The sequence below is a fragment of the Nesoenas mayeri genome (assembly GCF_963082525.1).
Source record: "Nesoenas mayeri genome assembly, chromosome: 28".
NCBI lineage: Eukaryota > Metazoa > Chordata > Aves > Columbiformes > Columbidae > Nesoenas > Nesoenas mayeri.
The window spans coordinates 689,020-703,576 of NC_137558.1; the positions used below are offsets into that span (position 1 = coordinate 689,020).

At 69.7% G+C, this 14,557-nt stretch overlaps 1 protein-coding gene across 1 annotated transcript; it reads left to right on the top strand.

Moving 5' to 3' along the window:
* Positions 1–74: 74 nt before the first annotated feature.
* Positions 75–14,457, top strand: AGAP2 (ArfGAP with GTPase domain, ankyrin repeat and PH domain 2; the record flags this gene model as incomplete). Its single annotated transcript, XM_080360554.1, is given in 22 exon segments — positions 75–701; positions 703–785; positions 787–934; positions 936–1,115; positions 1,119–1,311; positions 3,493–3,551; positions 3,632–3,719; positions 5,215–5,300; positions 5,370–5,511; positions 5,581–5,715; positions 6,404–6,513; positions 6,587–6,739; positions 7,350–7,436; positions 7,509–7,613; positions 7,685–8,012; positions 8,872–9,012; positions 9,269–9,328; positions 10,369–10,520; positions 11,140–11,230; positions 12,499–12,721; positions 12,791–13,046; positions 14,230–14,457. Coding segments are annotated over 22 exon segments (3,675 nt in total).
* Between the last annotated feature and the right edge of the window lie 100 nt (positions 14,458–14,557).

The following is a 14,557-nucleotide window of genomic DNA, read 5'->3' on the forward strand; positions in this document are numbered from 1 at the left end:
AAGCGGGGGGGGGGGGCCGAGCTGCGCTCCTGGCTCCGGGGGTCGGCGCGGGGGGGGCTGCCCTGCCCGCACCCATGAGCAGGAGCAGCGGCCTCCAGCGCCGGACCACCTACCTCATCTCGCTCACCCTGGTCAAGCTCGAGTCGGTGGCAGAGCCGGAGCCGGCGGGGGGGGGCAGCGATGGACCCCCCCCACCCCGTGGCCGGGCCCCCCCCCGCGCCGAGGAGCCCGGCGGGGGCGGCAAAGCCAAGCGGCCGGAGCGGCTGTTCCAGCGCCAGGACGCTCTTTGGATAAGTAGCAGCGGCCCCCCGACCCCCCCGGGAGCCCCCCGCACACCCCAGTCCCCGCCGGGACACACGGCGGGGAAGCGCCCGCCCCCCCCCCGCGGCAGCGCCCCCCCCCGCGGCCATGGCGCCCACCGCCCCCGCTCGCCGCCCACCGTCCCCCCCAAACCCGACCCGGCTTTGGTGCCCCCCCCCATGCTGCCCCCCAAACCCGACCCGGCCTCCTTGCCCCCTCCCCCCGCCGTCCCCCCCAAACCCGACCCGGCGTTCCTGCCCCCCCCGCCGCCCGCCGTGCCCCCAAGCCCGACCCCGGCCTTGCTGCCCCCCCCACCCGGGGGGGTGCCCCCCAAACCCGACGCGCTCGCCCGGGGGGTCAAGGGCACCTTGGGGGCGGCGGGGGAGCGGGGACCCCCCGATGTGCGCGTCCCCCCCGGGCCCCCCCCGCCGGCCGCTGCTGGCCCAGGCCAGCTGGGCGCACCCCGAGTGTCCCCCCCCGGACGGGGCCAAAGCGGCCGCCCCCCCCCGGCGCCTCGTCCCCCCACCCGGCCGCCGGGCCCCGCCGCCTGCGCTTGGCCGGCGCCAAACCCTTCAAGACGGTGACGACCAGCGGTGCCAAGGTGGGGGCCGACCCCCCCAAAGCCAGCAAGACCCCCCCCGAAAGCCGCGGGCAGCCGCCTGTCCTGGCCCGAGGGCGACAGCAAAGGGCGCCCCAAAGCGGGGGGCAGAGCCGAGGGGGGGCCCCCGGCCGGCCCGCGGCGCGCCCGCCTGTCCCCCCGCAAGGGGAAGAGCAAGACCCTGGACAACAGCGACCTGCACCCGGCCCGGGGGGGCTGAGCGCGCCCCCCCCCCCCGCCCGCCGAGACGGGGCTCAAGCGGGGGCGCGAGGGCGGCCGAGCGTCCACCCGCGACCGCAAGATGCTCAAGTTCATCAGCGGCATCTTCGCCAAGAGCCCCGCGGCCACCCCCACGCACCCCGCGGGGCCGTGGGCGCCGCTCGGCAGCGACGCGCCCAGAGCCGCCTCCCCCAGTGAGTACCGGCGGGGGGCGCGGGGGCAGGGCCGGCGGGCCCCGCCTGCCCCCACCCGTGCCTCAGTTTCCCGCCGTCGTGCCTCGCTTTCCCCGCATGAGCTGGACGCGGGGGGGGGGTCCGCGCCGGCCGTGCCGGGGGATGTCCCGTGCCTCAGTTTCCCCCCGTCCCGTGCCTCAGTTTCCCCCCCATCCCGTGCCTCAGTTTCCCCACATGAGCTGGACGCGGGGGGGGGGGTCCGTGGGACGTTCTGTGCCCCAGTTTGCCCCCCCATCCGTGCCTCAGTTTCTCCAGGTTGGTGGGGAGGGGGGTTTGGGGTGCTCCCGGACGCCTGGGTCCACACGGCACCTGCGCCCGCGGTGCGGGGGAAGATGAGTGGGGCAGGAGGACCCGTCTGTGCCCCACGGCGTGGGGGGGTTCGGTGGGGGCTGCAGCACTCGGGGGGCTGGTGGGGGACTTGTGACCTGCCAGGCAGGGCCACCCCCGCGGGGGACCCAGGCGTCCTGGGGTCACCGTGTGGGGGTCGGTGACGTGGGCTTGGCCATGGGGGGCTCCCGTGCCTCAGTTTCCCCCCGGCGGCTCCATTGGGGCTCAGGGGCCAACCCCGCACCCGGCGCTCCGTCTCTGCGTCCGTCCATCCGTCCGTCCCATCAGCATCCGTGCGTCACATTCGTCCGGCCGTTCATCCCACTCACCCGTCGTCCATCTGTCCCGCCACCCCGTGTCTGTCCGTCCGTCCCTTCCACCGCTGACCCGCCGGTGCCGTGGGGGGGCAGCGGGGACACCCGCGAGGGGCAGCTCGGTGCCGTGGGGGGGGCAGCTCGGTGCCGTGGGGGGGGCAGGCAGCGCCGTTAACCCCCCCGGCCACGCGCCTGCGTGTGACACGGGGGAAACTGAGGCACGGGGGGGACACACCCCCCTCTGCTCCTGCCTGCCTCAGTTTCCCCTTCTCGTGGCACAGGGGGCGCCTGAGGGGGCTGGGCCGGGGGCTGGGGGACACGGGCAATGTCTCGGTGTCACCCCGTGTGCTTGTGTCACCCCGTGTGCTTGTGTCACACCGTGTGCTTGTGTCACACCGCGTCCTCGTGCCCCAGACACGCTGGTGACAGCCGTGTCATCGTGCACCACGCGTGTCGTGTCCTCGTGCCCATCGTGGGCCGCGTCCTCATGCCACGTCCCGTCCTCGTGCCACACGCTGCGGCCTCGTGCTCGTCGTGTCCCCGACACGCGCCATGTCCTGGTGCCCCTCGTGTCCCTGTGCCCCTCGTGTCCCTGTGCCCCTCGTGTCCCTGTGTCCCTTGTGTCCTGGTGCCCATCGTGACCCTGTGACTGTTGTGTCCCCATTCCTATCATGTCGTGGTGCCCATTGTGTCCCTGTGCCCAATGTGTGCTGGTGCCCATCATGTCCCCGTACTCATCGTGTCCTGTGTCCCTTGTGTCCCGTGCCCATCGTGTCCCGGTACTCATCGTGTTCTTGTGTCCCCGTGCCCATTATGTCCACGTACCCATCATGTCCTGTGTCCCTTGTGTCCCGTGCCCATTATGTCCCCATACCCATCGTGTCCTGTGTCCCTTGTGTCCCCATACCCATCGTGTCCCCATACCCATCGTGTCCCCATACCCATCGTGTCCCCGTACCCATCGTGTCCCTGTACCCATTGTGTCCCTGTGTCCCTCGTGTCCCTGTGCCCATCATGTCCCCATACCCATCATGTCCTGTGCCCATCGTGTCCCCATACCCATCGTGTCCCTATGTCCCTTGTGTCCCAGTGCCCATTGTGTCCCCATGCCCATCATGTCCCTGTGTCCCAGTGCCCATTGTGTCCCCATGCCCATCACGTCCCTGTGTCCCGGTGCCCATCATGTCCTGCGCCCATCGTGTCCCGTGCCCATCGTGTCCCCCGCACCCGCGGCGTCCTCGTGCCCACGGCCGCGTCCCTGTCACGTCACGTCTCCGTGTCCCTCGCGCCGCCCCCGCCCGGCGCGGTGCGGTGCGGTTGCCTGGTGACGCTCCGTGGCCGCCCACGCGGATGCTGCCGGCGGCGCTGCCGCAGGGCCGGGGGCGGCCGCGTCCCCTCCCCGGGCCGGGGTGTCACGGGTTGTCACGGGTGTCACGGGTGTCACGGGTGTCACGGGTGTCACGGGGCGCCCCGGTGCCACCTCACCCCTGTCCTCCCGCAGAGGCCTTGGTGAACAGCCAGGAATGGACCCTGGGCCGCTCCGTCCCCGAGATCCGCCTGGTGGGTACCGCGTGCCCCGTCCCCGCGTCCCCGTGTCCCCGCGTCCCCTCCGCGCTGACGCCCCCGTGTCCCGTCCCCAGGGCGTCCTGGGCAGCAGCAAGAGCGGGAAGTCGGCGCTGGTCCAGCGCTTCCTCACCGGCTCCTACGTGGGGCTGGAGCCCACTGAGAGTGAGTGGCCGCCGCGGTGGCCATGGGGTTGGCCGAGGGATGGACAAGCCACAGGCTTGGGCGTGGCCATGGGGTGGGCAAGGCCATGGTGCTGGGCGTGGCCATGGACCTGAGCTTGGCCAAGGGATGGCCAAGGTCATGGTGTTGGGCATGGCCATGGTGCTGGGCATGGCCATGGGATGGCCAAGGCTGTGGCGCTTGATATGGCCAAGAGATGGCCAAGGCCATGGTGTTGGGCATGGTCATGGTGTTGGGCATGGCCATGGGAGGGACACAGCCATAGCGTTGGGTATGACCATGGACCTGGACTTGGACACGCCATGGCCAAGGCCGTGGTGCTGGGCATGGCCATGGGATGGCCAAGGTCGCAGTGCTGGGCATGGCCATGGGATGGGCAAACCGTAGGGTTGGGCATGGCCATGGGATGACCGAGACCATTGTGCAGGACATGGCTGTGCAATGGACCCTGGTCACGGTGTTGGGAATAGTCATGGGGGAGGTCACGGTGTTGGGTGTGGCCATGGGATGGAGAAGGTCATGGTGTTGGGTATGGAAAAGGTCATGGTGTTGGGAATAGCCATGGGGGAGGTCATGGTGCTGAGCATGGCCATGGGATGGAGAAGGTCACGGTGCTGGGCATGGCCATGGGATGGGATGGAGAAGGTCGCGGTGTTGGGCATGGCCATAGGATGGGATGGAGAAGGTCATGGTGCTGGGCATGGCCATGGGATGGGATGGAGAAGGTCACGGTGCTGGCCATGGCCATGGGATGGGATGGAGAAGATCGTGGTGTTGGGCATGGCCATGGGATGGGATGGAGAAGGTCGCGGTGCTGGGCATGGCCATGGGATGGGATGGAGAAGGTCATGGTGCTGGGCATGGCCATGGGATGGGATGGAGAAGGTCACGGTGCTGGCCATGGCCATGGGATGGGATGGAGAAGATCGTGGTGTTGGGCATGGCCATGGGATGGGATGGAGAAGGTCGCGGTGCTGGGCATGGCCATGGGATGGGATGGAGAAGGTCATGGTGCTGGGCATGGCCATGGGATGGGATGGAGAAGGTCATGGTGCTGGGCATGGCCATGGGATGGGATGGAGAAGGTCATGGTGCTGGGCATGGCCATGGGATGGGATGGAGAAGGTCGTGGTGCTGGGCATGGCCATGGGATGGGATGGAGAAGGTCGCGGTGCTGGGCATGGCCATGGGATGGGATGGAGAAGGTCATGGTGCTGGGCATGGCCATGGGATGGGATGGAGAAGGTCATGGTGCTGGGCATGGCCATGGGATGGGATGGAGAAGGTCGCGGTGCTGGGCATGGCCATGGGATGGGATGGAGAAGGTCGCGGTGCTGGGCATGGCCATGGGATGGGATGGAGAAGGTCGCGGTGCTGGGCATGGCCATGGGAGGGGTGGCCAAGGCCGTGGTGCAGGACGTGCCCATGGGAAGTCCAAGGCCACGGGGCTCCCCCCTCCCCGTCCGTCCGTCCCCAGGTGGGCAGTTCAAGCGCGAGGTGACGGTCGATGGCCAGAGCCACCTCCTGCTGATCCGCGAGGAGAGCGGCCCCCCGGACGCCCAGGTAGGGGACGCGGGGGCGGGGGGGCCGTGCCGGCCGGCGCCGAGCCCTGACCCCCCCGCGCCCCCCCAGTTTGCCAGCTGGGCGGACGCCGTCGTCTTCGTCTTCAGCCTGGAGAACGAGAGCAGCTTCCAGGAGGTGTCGCAGCTGCACGCGCTGCTCAGCGGCCACCGCGCCACCAGCGAGGTGGCCCTGGCGCTGGTGGGCACGCAGGGTGAGCCGGGGCCGGGGCGCCGCGGGGCCGGGGCGGGGACAGAGCCCTGACCCCCTGGTTTGTCCCCAGACAAGATCAGCGCGTCCAGCCCGCGGGTGGTGGAGGACGCGCGGGCGCAGGCGCTTTGCGGGGACATGAGGAGGTGTCTCTACTACGAGACCTGCGCCACCTACGGGCTCAACGTGGACCGGGTCTTCACGGAGGGTGGGTGGCCCCAGGGCACGGGGACGGTGGCCGGGGGGGGCGGGTGGCGGCGGGATGGGGTGGCAGGGGTGGGGCAGCGGCTGGTGGCCACGGGGGATGGGTGGTGGCCATGTGGGATGGGGACCATGGCCGGGTGGGATGGGGACCATGGCCGGGTGCGATGGGGACCATGGTTGGGTGGGTTGTTGACCATGGTTGGGTGGGTTGTTGACCATGGGTGGGTGGGTTGTTGACCATAGCCAAGGTGGGTTGGGGACCATGGTTGTTGGGTTGTTGACCATGGGAGGGTGGGTTGGGGACCATGGCTGGATGGGTTGTTGACCATGACCAGGGTGGGTTGGGGACCATGGCTGGATGGGTTGTTGGCCATGACCAGGGTGGGTTGGGGACCATGGCTGGATGGGTTGTTGACCATGACCAGGGTGGGTTGGGGACCATGGCTGGATGGGTTGTTGGCCATGACCAGTGTCTGGGCGGCTTGTGGACCATGGCCAGCGATCAGGATGGGTGGGGGACTGTGGCTGGGTGGGTTGGTGGCCGTGGCCAGAGGCTGGTGACCAGGTGTCCTGGGACTGTGGCCAGTGGGCGGGGTGGCCCGGGCGTCACGGGCGGTGGCCGTGGCCGCTGTCCCCGCGGGCCGGTGGCCGTGGGGGCGCCGCCGTGTCCCCTGACGCGGCTCCGGGCGCAGTGGCCCAGAAGGCGGTGGCCCTGCGGAAGCAGCAGCTGGCGGCGTCCTGCAAGTCCCTGCCCAGCACCCCCAGCCACTCGGCCGCCTCCACCCCCGTCGGGGGGGCCCAGGTACCCCCAAACCCCCACCCCCCCCCCCCAGCTACCCCCCCCAAGGTGCGGGGTGACCCCGTGTCCCCCCCAGGCCAGCAACGGCGGCCACACCAGCGACTACTCGTCCTCGCTGCCCTCCACCCCCAACGTCACCCACCGCGAGCTGCGCGGTGACGCCCCCGCCCCCCCGGGGACCCCCGGCTCCCTGCACCGCGGGGCCAAGCGCCGCACCAGCCTCTTCACCGTGAGTGCGCGGGGACGGGGGACACGGGGACACGGGACACCGGGGGGGCCTGAGAGGGCGGGGGCGTCATGGGGCATGTGGCACCTGCGGTGTCCCATTGGGATGGAGGTGGTGGCAACAGGGGACGTGTGGCACCTGGGTGTCCCATGGGAACGGAGGTGGTGGCAACAGGGCACACAAGTTGCTTGAGGTGTCCCCCTGCCAGGGTGGTGACACAAGGAGACATGTGGGGCTTGGGATGTCCCCCAGCAGGGTGCTGGTGACACAGGGGACACATGGCACCCCAGGTGTCCCCCAGCAGGGTGCTGGTGACACAGGGGGACATGTGGCCCTTGGGATGTCCCCAAGCAGGGTGCTGGTGACACAGGGGACACATGGGACCCCAGGTGTCCCCGGCAGAGTGGCGGTGCAGGTGACACCCACGGCACGCAGGTGCCCCCGGCGGGACAGTGGCGGTGCAGGTGACACCTGCAGCACACAGGTGTCCCCGGCGGGGTGGTGGTGCAGGTGACACCCGCAGCACGCAGGTGCCCCCGGCGGGGCGGTGGCGGCCGAGGTGGCGCCGCGGGGCCCCCGCGGTGCCGCGTGTCCCACGTCCCCGTCCCCGCAGACGCGGCGCGGCAGCGACTCGGAGAAGCGCAGCCTGGACAGCCGCGGCGAGGCGGCCGGCAGCGGCCGCGCCATCCCCATCAAGCAGGTCAGCGGCGGGGGGACACAGCGCTGTCCCGCTGTCCCCTCCGCGTCCCCGTCACCGTCCCCTTGTCCCCAGAGCTTCCTGCTGAAGCGCAGCGGCAACTCCCTCAACAAGGAGTGGAAGAAGAAATACGTCACCTTGTCCAGCAACGGGCTCCTGTTCTACCACCCCAGCATCAACGTGAGTGTCCCCGTCCCCTGCGCTGTCCCCGCGGCGCGGAGGGGACGTCACCGGGCGCTGTGCCGCCGCAGGACTACATCCACAGCACCCACGGCAAGGAGATGGACCTGCTCCGCACCACGGTCAAGGTCCCCGGCAAGCGGCCGCCGCGCGCCATCTCGGCCTGCGGGCCCGCGGCCAGCGTCAACGGGCTGCTGCGGGACGCGGGGACGGCGCCCGAGGGCGGCGGTGAGGACGGGGCGCCCGCGGGGGGGGGCTCGGCCGTGACCCCCGTGTCACCGCGTCCTTCGGCACCCGCAGCCGTGGGGCTCAGCCTCCCCCCCGAGCCGGGCACGAAGGCGACGGGCAAGGGGTCCCTGCAGCGCTGCGCCTCCGCATCCGGCGCCAAGCTGTCCTCCGGTGAGTGTCACCGTCCTGGCGTGTTCCCACGTGGGGACCGGCCACCCCCTGCGGCGCAGCCGGGGACACGGCCTGCGCTGTCCCCGCGGAGACCAGTGGCCCCTGGGGAGCCCGGTGACCTGGTGGCCCTGGAGAGCCCAGTGAGCCCGGTGGACGTGGTGACCCTGGTGGCCCTGGTGGACTTGGTGGCCTTGGTGGCTCCAATGGCCCTGGTGACCATGTCCCCAGGGACTCTGGTGGATGTGGTGGCCTTGGTGATACTGGTGAACCCACTGGTGATAATGGGCTTGGTGGCCCTGGTGACCCCAGTGGCCCTGGTGGACCTGGTGACCCTGGTGGCTCCCATGACCCTGGTGAACTTGGTGGCCCTGATGGCCCCAGTGACCCTGATGGCCCCAGTGGCCCCAATGACCCCAGTGGCCCCGATGACCCCAGTGACCCTGGTGGACTTGGTGACCATGGTTGCTCCAATGATCCTGGTGGCCTCAGTGGCCCTGGTGGACCTGGTGACCCTGGTGGCTCCAATGGCCCCAGTGAACTTGCTGACCCTAGTGGCCCCAGTGGCTCTGGTGGACTTGGTGACCCCCATGACTCTGGTGGCCTCAGTGGCCCCAGTGGACTTGGTGACCCTGGTGGCTCCAATGGCCCCAGCAGACTTGGTGTCCCTGTTGGCCCTGGTGTCTCTGGTGGCCCCGGTGTCCCTGTTGGCCCTGGTGTCTCTGGTGGCCCTGGTGTCTCCGGTGTCCCCAGTGTCCCTGGTGTCCCCAGTGTCCCTGGTGTCCCCATTGGCCCCCGTGTCCCCATTGGCCCCCATGTCCCCGTTGGCCCCGGTGTCCCCGGTGACGGCGCCGTCCCGCAGACGCCCCCCCCGCGCTGGAGGCCGTGCCCGGCGCCGCGGGCCGGGAGCCGCCGCCGTCGCCCGTGGTGGACAGGAAGAAGCACCGGCGGAAGAAGCTGATGACGCCGTCCAAGACCGAGGGCTCGGCCGGGCAGGCGGAAGGTGAGACCCGCGGGACCCCAGCCCGGGGACACGAGGCCCCCGCGCCCACGGGCAGCACCCCCGAGGGGGCGACCCCAGCATCCGGGCCCCATCCTGCACCCCCCACCCCCGCCACGCTCAGCCGCCCCGTCCCCGCGTGTCACCCCTCGCTGTGCCACCCCTGCACCCCCTGTCCTGTCCCCCCCGGGGCCGTGGGGGTCCCGGCGTGACTCTGTCTCCCCGTTTCCTCCCTCTGCTGCCGCTGGACCCTCCGCAGCCAAGCGCAAAATGTGGAAATTAAAAAGCTTTGGTAGTTTAAGAAATATTTATAAAACAGGTAACGCGGCGCGGCGCGGCCGGCCCCCCCGCATGTGCCTGCACCCCCGCATGCGCCCCCGCGCCAGCGCCCCCGCGCCAGCGCCCCCGCCACACGGTCCCCGCAGCGGGCACGGGGCGGGGACCCGGCCTGCGCTGTCCCCGCCGAGCCCGGTGGCCCCTGGGGAGCGCGGTGACCTGGCGGCCCTGGGGGTGCTGGGGGCCACCAGGTGGCCCTGGAGAGCCCAGTGAGCCCAGTGGATGTGGTGACCCTGGTGGCCCTTGGTGGTCTTGGAGAGCCCAGTGGCCACCATGACCCTGGTGGCCCTGGAGAGCCTAGTGGCCACCATGACCTTGTGACCCTGGTGTCCTCAGTGACTCTGGTGGACTTGGTGACACTGGTGAACCCACCAGTGATAATGGACTTGATGTCCCCGGTGGCCCCAGTGGCCCTGGTGGTCTCAGTGACCACAATGAACTTGATGTCCCTGGTGGCCTCGGTGACCCCGATGAACTTGATGTCCCTGGTGGCCCCAGTGACCCTGGTGGCCTCGGTGACCCTGATGAACTTGATGTCGCTGGTGGCCCCAGTGGGCTTGGTGACCCCGATGAACTTGATGTCCCTGGTGGCCCCAGTGACCTCAGTGACCCCAATGAACTTGATGTCCCTGGTGGGCTCAGTGACCTCAGTGACTCCAATGAACTTGATGTCTCTGGTGGCCTCGGTGACCCCAATGAACTTGATGTCCCTGGTGGCCCCAGTGACCCTGGTGGCCTCGGTGACCACAATGAGCTTGATGTCCCTGGTGGCCCCAGTGACCCTGGTAGTCTCAGTAACCCAAATGAACTTGATGTCCCTGGTGGCCCCAGTGACCTCAGTGACCCCAATGAACTTGATGTCCCTGGTGGCCCCAGTGACCTCGGTGACCCCGATGAACCTGATGTGGCTGGTGGCCCCCGTGGCGCGGGTGGGTGTGGGTGGGCGCGGGTGCAGCCGGGCAGCCCGCGTGGGCGCCGGCGCGGCCGCCCCGTCCCAGCGCCGCCGGGTCTCTGGTCCCGCAGAGGAGGAGAACTTCGAGTTCCTCATCGTGTCCAGCACGGGCCAGACGTGGCACTTCGAGGCCGGCAGCTTCGAGGAGCGCGACGCCTGGGTGCAGGCCATCGAGAGCCAGATCCTGGCCAGCCTGCAGTGCTGCGACAGCGGCAAGAGCAAGGTGGGGGCACAGCGGCCCTGCCCCCCCACCGCCCCCTGTCCCTGCATCCCCCTGCCCACCGCCCCCTGTCCCCCTGTCCACCCCCACCCATTCCGTGTCCCCCCCCGACCACCCCGTGTCCCCATGTCCCCCTGCCCACCGCCCCGTGTCCCCCTGTCCATCCCCCAACCATCCTGTGTCCCCCCGCTGACCACCCCGTGTCCTCCAACTGCCCCGTGTCCCCTCGCCCACTGTCCCATGTCCCCCATGTCCCCCCGCCGACCATCCCCCATGACCCCCCGCTGACCACGCCCCGTGTCCCCCTGCCCCCCCCCCCCCCGCGCCCCGGACAGGCCAATGTCTCCGTGTCCCCCCACCGACTTCCCCATGTCCCCCCGCCGACCACCCTGTGTCCCCCTGTCCTCCCCACCAACCATCCCGTGTCCCCCTACCCACTGCCCCATGTCCCCATGTCCCACCGTGTCCCCCCTGCCAACCGCCCCCTGTGTCCCCCAGTGGATCGCCCTGTGTCCCCGTGTCCCCTGCTGACCGCCCCGTGTCCCCGTGTCCCCGCGTCCCCATATCCCCTGCTGACCGCCCCGTGTCCCCCGCTGACCGCCTCGTGTCCCGTGTCCCCCAGGCGCGCATGGACAGCCAGAGCGAGGCCGTGGCCATCCAGGCCATCCGCAACGCCCGCGGCAACTCGCTCTGCGTGGACTGCGGGGCGCCCAGTGAGTGCGGGGACCGGGGGACGTGGGACACGGGGCGCGGGGTGGCAGGGGATGTGGGACACGGGATACAGGGCACGGGGTGACAGGGGATGTAGGACATGGGGCGCGGGGTGACGCGGGATGTGGGGCACGGGGTGACACGGGGACATGGGACACAGGGTGCGGGGTGACACAGCGATGTGGGACACAGGGCGTGGGGTGACACGGGGACATGGGACACAGGGCACGTGGTGACGCGGGGACATGGAGGGGGGACACGGGGCATGGGGTGATGTGGGGACATGGGCCACGGGCTGCCCGGTGAGCTTGGTGCAATGCCGTGGGTCACAAAGTGGCACGGGGCACATGGGGTGGCTGTGGGGGACACGGCGTGGTCATGGTGACATGTGTCACACAGTGCCATGGGTCATGTCCTACCGTATGTCGCACAGTGCCAGGGGTCATGTCATGCCATGGGTCACACGGTGCCATGGGTCACACAGTGGCATGTCGCACAGTGCCAGGGGTCATGTCATGCCATGGGTCACACGGTGCCATGGGTCACACAGTGGCATGTCGCACAGTGCCAGGGGTCATGTCATGTTATGTGTCACACGGTGCCATGTGTCACACAACGCCATGTGTCCCATCATGCCATGTGTCACACAATGCCACGTGTCACACGAGGCCATGGTTGGCACGGCGCTGGTCCATGGGTCACACAGTGCCACGGGTCCCATCATGCCATGGGTCACGCCATGCCACGTGTCACACGAGGCCACGGTTGGCACAGTGATGGTCCATGGGTCACACAGTGCCACGTGTCCCATCATGCCACATGTCCCATCATGCCACGTGTCCCATCATGCCATGTGTCACACAATGCCACGTGTCACACGAGGCCACGGTTGGCACGGTGCTGGTCCGTGGGTCACACAGTGCCACAGGTCCCATCATGCCATGAGTCACACCGTGCCACGTGTCACATGAGGCTGTGGTTGGCACAGCGCTGGTCCATGGGTCACACAGTGCCATGTGTCCCATCATGCCACGTGTCACATCATGCCACGTGTCACACGAGGCCACAGTTGGCACAGTGATGGTCCATGGGTCACACAGTGCCACGTGTCCCATCATGCCACGTGTCACACGAGGCCACGGTTGGCACAGTGCCACATTCACACCGTGCCACGTGTCACACGAGGCTGCGGTTGGCACGGCGCCACGAGCCCGTGCCCACCCCCACCCCCCGCCCGTCCCGGTGCCGACCCCCCCTCTCGCCCCCCCAGACCCCACGTGGGCCAGCCTGAACCTGGGCGCCCTGATCTGCATCGAGTGCTCGGGCATCCACCGCAACCTGGGGACGCACGTGTCCCGCGTGCGCTCGCTGGACCTGGACGACTGGCCGCGCGAGCTCACGCTGGTGCTCACCTCCATCGGCAACGCCACGGCCAACCGCATCTGGGAGCAGAACCCGCAGGGCCGCCGCAAGCCCACGCCCGAGTCCCCACGGTGGGTGCCACCGTGACCCCCCCCCGTGTGCCGTGTCACCCGCGGGCGCTGACGCCGGCGCGTCCGCAGGGAGGAGCGCGAGTCGTGGATCCGCGCCAAGTACGAGCAGCGGCTGTTCCTGGCGCCGCTGCCGGCGGGCGAGGCGGCGCTGGGCGAGCGGCTGCTGCGCGCCGTGCGCGACCGCGACCTGGAGGCCGTGCTGCTGCTGCTGGCCCACGGCACGAAGGAGCAGCTCAACGTGGCCGGCGCCGACGCCGAGCGGCGCACCGCGCTGCACCTGGCCTGCGACATGGCCATGGTGGTCGTCACGCAGCTGCTGGTCTGGGTGCGTGGGGTGCTCGTGAGGGACGTGGGGTGGTCGTGGGGTGGCTATAGGGGACGTGGGGTGGTCGTGGGGGACGTGGGGTGGTCGTGGGGGTCATGGGGTGGTTGTGGGGGACATGGGATGGCTATAGGAAACATGAGGTGGTCATGGGAGACGTGGGGTGGTCATGGGGGTCATGGGGTGGCTACAGGGGACATGGGGTGGCTATAGGGGACATGGGGTGGTCATGGGGGTCATGGGGTGGCTACAGGGGACATGGGGTGGTCATGGGAGACATGGGGTGGTCATGGGGGTCATGGCGTGGCTACAGGGGACATGGGATGGCTACAGGGGACATGGGGTGGTCATGGGGCACATGGGATGTTCATAGGGGTCATGGGGTGGCCCTTGGGGACATGGGGTGACTATAGGGGACATGGGGTGGTCGTGGGGGACGTGAGGTGGTCATGGGGGTCATGGGGTGGTTGTGGGGGACATGGGGTGGCTATAGGGGACATGGGGTGGTCATGGGAGACGTGGGATGTTCATAGGGGTCATGGGGTGGCCCTTGGGGACATGGGGTGGCTATAGGGGACATGGGGTGGTCATGGGCAACATGGGGTGGTCATGGGAGACGTGGGGTGGTCGTGGGGGTCGTGGCGTGGCTATAGGGGACATGGGATGGCTATAGGGGACATGGGGTGGTCATGGGAGACATGGGATGTTCATAGGGGTCATGGGATGGCCCTTGGGGACATGGGGTGACTATAGGGGACATGGGGTGGTCATGGGAGTCATGGGATGGTCATGGGAGACATGGGGTGGTCATGGGGTGGCTATGGGGGTCATGGGGTGGTCATGGGGTGCCTATGGGGGACATGGGATGGTCATGGGGGACATGGCATGGTCGTGGGGGTCATGGGAGACATGGGAGGGTCATGGGGGACATGGGGTGCCTGTGGGGGACATGGGGGACATGGGATGGTTCTGGGACATGGGGTGGCCATTGGGGTCATGGGGTGGTCATGGGGGACACGGGATGTTTGTGGGGGTCATGGGGTGGTCATGGGGGCCATGTGGGACACGGGACGGCCACGGGGGACCCCCCACCGCCACGCGTGCCACGGCACATCCGCGGAGGCCGCGCCGCGTCCCCGTGTCCCCGCGGGCGGCGCCGGGCGCGCGTGACGCCGCGTCCCCGCAGTACGGCGCGGACGTGCGGGCGCGGGACGCGCTGGGCCGCACCGCGCTGTTCTACGCCCGCCGCGCCGGCAGCCGCGAGTGCGCCGACATCCTGCTGCAGCACGGCTGCCCCGCCGAGGGCCCGGCCGTCACCGTCACCGCCACCGGCCCCCTCGCCACCCCCGGCCCGCGCCGCAAGAGCAGCTGCGCCAGCGTGGGCCCCTGCGAGCCCCGCACCGCGCTGGTATAGCCGGGGCGCCCGGTGCCCCCGGCACCGCGCTGGTGTCACCGGGACGGCCCCATGCCCCCCGCACTGTGCTGGTAGAGCGGGGACGGCCTGGTGACACCAG